The sequence below is a fragment of the Sinocyclocheilus anshuiensis genome, unplaced genomic scaffold, assembly GCF_001515605.1.
Source record: "Sinocyclocheilus anshuiensis isolate Anshui unplaced genomic scaffold, SAMN03320099.WGS_v1.1 scaffold63, whole genome shotgun sequence".
In the NCBI taxonomy this organism is placed as follows: Eukaryota; Metazoa; Chordata; class Actinopteri; order Cypriniformes; family Cyprinidae; genus Sinocyclocheilus; species Sinocyclocheilus anshuiensis.
This window is the reverse complement of record NW_015552625.1, coordinates 4797738-4802700: the sequence shown is the minus strand read 5'-3', so window position 1 is coordinate 4802700 and position 4963 is coordinate 4797738. Positions and strand designations below refer to the sequence as shown.

At 38.7% G+C, this 4963-nt stretch overlaps 1 protein-coding gene across 1 annotated transcript in view; it reads right to left on the bottom strand.

Annotated features, from left to right (window-relative positions):
* Nucleotides 1–4963, bottom strand: part of LOC107666369 (leucine-rich PPR motif-containing protein, mitochondrial-like) — a 51541-nt gene that overhangs the window by 5314 nt on the left and 41264 nt on the right. The window contains exons 31-32 of the mRNA XM_016457628.1: nt 2156–2340; nt 1080–1195 (exon numbers count right to left, since the gene is read on the bottom strand). Coding sequence (XP_016313114.1) covers nt 1080–1195; nt 2156–2340 — 301 coding nt within the window. The remainder of the gene's footprint in view (nt 1–1079; nt 1196–2155; nt 2341–4963) is intronic.

Here is a 4963-nt window from a genome sequence, read left to right as displayed (position 1 = left end):
ATATGTAAAAAAAAAAAAAAAAAAAAAGCCTACTCATCATATAAATCGATCATGTCTTTTCAGAAGACTTAATTAAACCGCTAAATTCATATGGATTACTTCTGAGATGTGTTTATGAACTTCTTGAAGTGTGAAAGTTTGCTTACATGGACCTTTAATGGAAGAGACAGAAATCTCTCTGGTTGCATTCAAATTATCTTCATTTGTGCTTCAAAGATTAAGGAAGTCTTGTGGTTAGTGTATATTTTCATGTCTTAATCTTTCAAACCTTCCTGTTTATTATTTCCATTGCAGGTGCCTTACTCTAACAAAATGTAATTAACCTGGAAAATGCTGCTGTAAAAAAAAGTCTGAATCTCTTCTGAAGGAAAACATCATCCTGTCTTGTGTGTTTTGAAATCGCTGGACTGCCCTGTGCTTTCTCTGGGTTCAGTGCCAATGAGGTCACATTACAAGCCAGTCGTGAAAGCTGTGTGTTTCTCTTGCATCTGCTAATTTAAAAGCTGAGTGGTCTGGGAGGCTTTTAACAGGCTGCTATATTAACATGAACGGAGGCTGAGGTGCCTTCACGACAATCAGAGCAATTAAAACTGCAGCCCAGCAGCTTCACTCCTGAGAGATACTCTCTGATGCGATTCACGACACCTACAACACAGCGAACAAGACCAACCGAATATGCTGATCTGAGACTTTCTGTAAAATCGTATGATATTTAGCATTCCATCTCGGGGACGCTGAGAAGCAAAGCTTCCTGTTATTTCAACATCTCAAAGGATTTTACTCACTCCTGGGTTTAGTGGTACCTTAATGCAACCATTTTGTTCCTCAACTCGCTAAAGTGCTTTCTGAAAGAGGGAGAGGAAAGATCTTACTTAAACAAGAGTATCTAAGCATGCAAAAACGACTGAATGATTAAAATATGAGACAGGGAGAGGTCAGAAAGAGCAGCGATCGCTTGAGATGGAATTGTAGTAAGTGACAGGGTCAGCCAGTTCCAATACCAACTCGAATTAGATTCAGCAATTTAGCAAGGTCGTCACTGAGTACTCATGCATATCTTGGTTTGAGAGAGACGGTACCTGCAGGAGGAACTTGGCCTCTTCTGTCCTGCCCGTGTCCAAGTAAATCAGGAAGAGGTCTGTAGCGGCTCTGTAGGAGGCAAAGTGATTGCAGAGCCTTTCCGCCATGGCACTCACTGGACGTAGAGAGAGATGTCAATCAATCACATGCTTCGACGGTGATTACTATGTTACAACACATCAGTGGGTGCTGTAATGTTTCTCCAATCCAGAAACTCGCAAACAAGGGCTAGAAGTCCGTTCAGAAGTACTCAAAGAACACAGTTGTGCATCAGTGGCTATCAACCTTTTTGACTTCAAAAAGCCCATCCGAAGACTCCTCTGCCATGGAAGTACTATTCCTATGTACTATTGGATTTTAAATATAAACCCTTGTAATCTTTAATCAAAAACATTAATGTGCCACCACTCCCTTGACTAACATGAAACAATTTAGTTTGCAACGCTCACGTTCTGCGATCAAATGGATGGACAAAAACAGGTAGTTATACGCTTTTACTCTCATTCAATAGCCATTTTACTCTGATATGTCAGAACAGGTTCCAACTTCCATTTCATGACGACTTTAACAAACTAGGAGTGTTAACATTAAAATAACTAACCAACTGCATTTGAAATAATATTAAAATAAAGAACTAACCGTATGTTCTTCAAAAACAATTGCTGTTGATGGGACAGATTGAAATGAGAAATATGTCGGCTTACTTTAACATGACTTTTTAAATGACTTATTTTAAGCACTTTCTTAAATATTTTACTATCATCTTGCAGCCCCTTTCTCTGTCAGAAAAAAAAAAAATGCAAAAATTTTACCTTTTGGGATACAACAGCCACTGGTGCAATGGGGGCAACTTTGTATTGACCTCTAAAAAAAGTGCACATTACTAACGTAAAGCAGTAATAAGCTACTCCTATGGGGTAAATAAAGTACAAAAATGTCACTTTGAGACTGCCCCAGGATGTCCCGCTAAAAGCACAATTATTGCAGGTTTTTTTTTTGGAGGTGTTGGAAGTTTGCCGAGCATCTCTGGTTGAGAACCATTGATACTGATGAAGAGGTGGTGTGTGGGTCTTACATTTATCTAGTACAGCATCGTTGTTGGCATCTAGAACTTTGCGGAAGACAAAAGAAATACTGGATTTCTGATTCTCTGTGTTCTGGATGTAAAAGGACTCCAACAGCTCCACCGCACTGTCAATGTCCTCACTGCAGAGGGAGAAAAGAGAGTTCATACTTGGTGTTAGTGACTTGAACAAACTCCTTTATAGAGCCAGAAACACTCCACTAACTTTGTTAGGGATCCAATATAAAAATAAGGCATGCCTTTGAAAAAAAAAAAATCTGAGGAAATTCTGTTATGAAAACCAATGCCTTAACCTCAAGTATTCAACTCATACAACACATTTGTGCTATGGACATGAATGATTAATAATTCCCATGGCTGGTGTGACAATTTTCCAAGTGATCAGTATAAGAATTTTCACCTGGTTTACAGAATAAAGCAATGGGTTAAAAAAAACAACTGCATTTGCTTAGACTTTTACTGAAGGAGGGTATCAAAGCCATATTTAAAGACCAAAATATATTATAGGCGGCCCTTTTTTGCATCCGAAAAAGATATCTTTGGTTCAAAGAGTATAACTAAAGAGAGGCAGGTGGAAAATAGCAAGCCATGTGAAAATTTCCATTCCATTTCTGCGTCTCTTCAATCCCCGACCTTCATTTACACAACAGTAAGTGCATAAAACTTTCATCGGCCACATTAATATTCCCGACCTAGCCATAGATTGTCATTCCTCGCCATTCCCAAAGTCTTAAGACAGTATAGGACAGCGGAAGAGCAAAGCATTCCTCGCGGCTGATTGGGCGGCTTCCCATTTGCACTGCTTCGTCCTGTCGGGGTGAACTCTGACCCCCGGTTGGACCTAAGCGACAGTGACACGTGTGCTGTGTGCGGCTGAGCCAAACTGACTGGTTAAGAGGCGAGGCGGGGCTCTGGAAACTGGGCAACACATTAGTGCGGCCCACTGTGAATTATTCAGACTATAGTCCTAGCCATCACAGCAGATTTGAGCCTTTAATAATAATGGGTGGAGAGGGGTGAAGGGGATGGATTAAAGGTAAGATTAAAGAACAGAAGATGAAATTGAGGTGTGAGAAAAGGCCACATGAGCGGACGGTCCTTTGTAGGAACAACAAACCTGCGATGACACCAATTTTTAGTCAAGGTCAAACCACAGAGAGGGCACATATTTCATGTTATTTACAGAAACAAGGGTGCTTCATTGTTCTTTTCATGAATTTGTTTTCACAAAAATAACCAAGAAAAGTTTGTGCGGGTGGAATCTAATCTCACCCGCCAGACAGTCTGCTAGTGCTCCCTTTGTTAGAAACACTGAGCATGTGATTCAGAGTTTCTGAGATAATAATACATCTATAATCAAGTCTTTGTCATAGTCAATCACAGTCTTAACCTCTGTGTCATCTGCTTCCTCCAGCTGCCAGGTATGTGGTGCATATTTTAGCTGCATTTCATTTAACTGTGCATCCACTTTAAAAACATCTGAATGACTGCTCATCTCGAGTATTGTGAGCAGCTCTAGTAGCTGAGCCAATGAGATCTTTTGAGTCTTGTAGCTACACACTAGATTTTGGTGCATTGCATTGATGCCATAATGTTAGGGTGTTATGGGGGGTTGCCAGTGTGTTCTAGGTGGTTGCTTCCACAAGTATCTATTGATATTCTGGTTATTACATATGATTTATGTCCCAATGTATGTCGTTCCAATGCCTTTTGACCAATGAGCTGCCATGATTTTTCAGCTGACTTTTTCAATTGTTCATAATTACAGGATTAAAAAATAATTTATTTTAACAAAAAACTTTTTTTTTAATAGATTTTTGTGACATTATTATTATTATTATAAATCAAATGAGATATTTAATTCATAATAAATGAATTTATAATAAATTAGCTTACTGTTTTCACTACAAGCGTAACTAGAAAAAAAAACAATTTTTTTTCCATTTCCATGTTTCAAGATTTCCAAAGAAAATCTGCCTGAAAATCTGAGTTTAAAAACTTTCTGGCTTTTCTATGGCTGCATAATTCACTACCGTTCATAGGTTTGGGGTCAGGTTTTTTTCTTTTGAAATTAAAGAAATTAACATTTAAAAATACTTAAAAAAATAATAATAACAATGCTGTTATTTTGAACTTTCTATTCAACAAAGAATTTCATAGAGAATCATAGTTTGTGCAAAAATATTACACAGCATAACTGTTTTCAACATTGATAATATTCGTTATTTCTTTAGCACCAAATCTGCATATGAGAATAATTTCTGAAGGATCATGTGACACTGGTGTAATGGCTGCTAAAAATTCAACTTTGCCATCAGATGAATACATTTTTTACAAAATTTTCAAATAGAAAAACGTTATTTTGAAATGTAATATTTCACAGTATTACTGTTTTTAATCAAATAAATGCGGCACGAGAGACTACAAAAAACATTAAAACAATCTTACCGACCCCAAACTTTTGAACAGCAGAGTAAGTCTACTGGATTTGCAGTTTTGTTTAGTAAGGAGTTCATAAAATCCGGCCGCCCGATTGAGCATCAGCCACCGCTCCTTATCTCAACGGCGACCGGCCAACAGCCGCTCACACGGCAGATTGGCCCAGAGACCAGAGTCAGAGTTACTCTTATCAATCCCAAGAAAATCCTTGTGTCCTTCTCCTTACTCTCGTCTAGTGCTTTAAGTGCTGGACAATCCCATCCCTTGCTTCTCTCTTCCATTCCCAATCCCCTTAATCTGTCCTTAAAGCACCCCGCTGGCCAAGACCAACGTCCTGCCAAACAGCTGCATGAAGTCCCC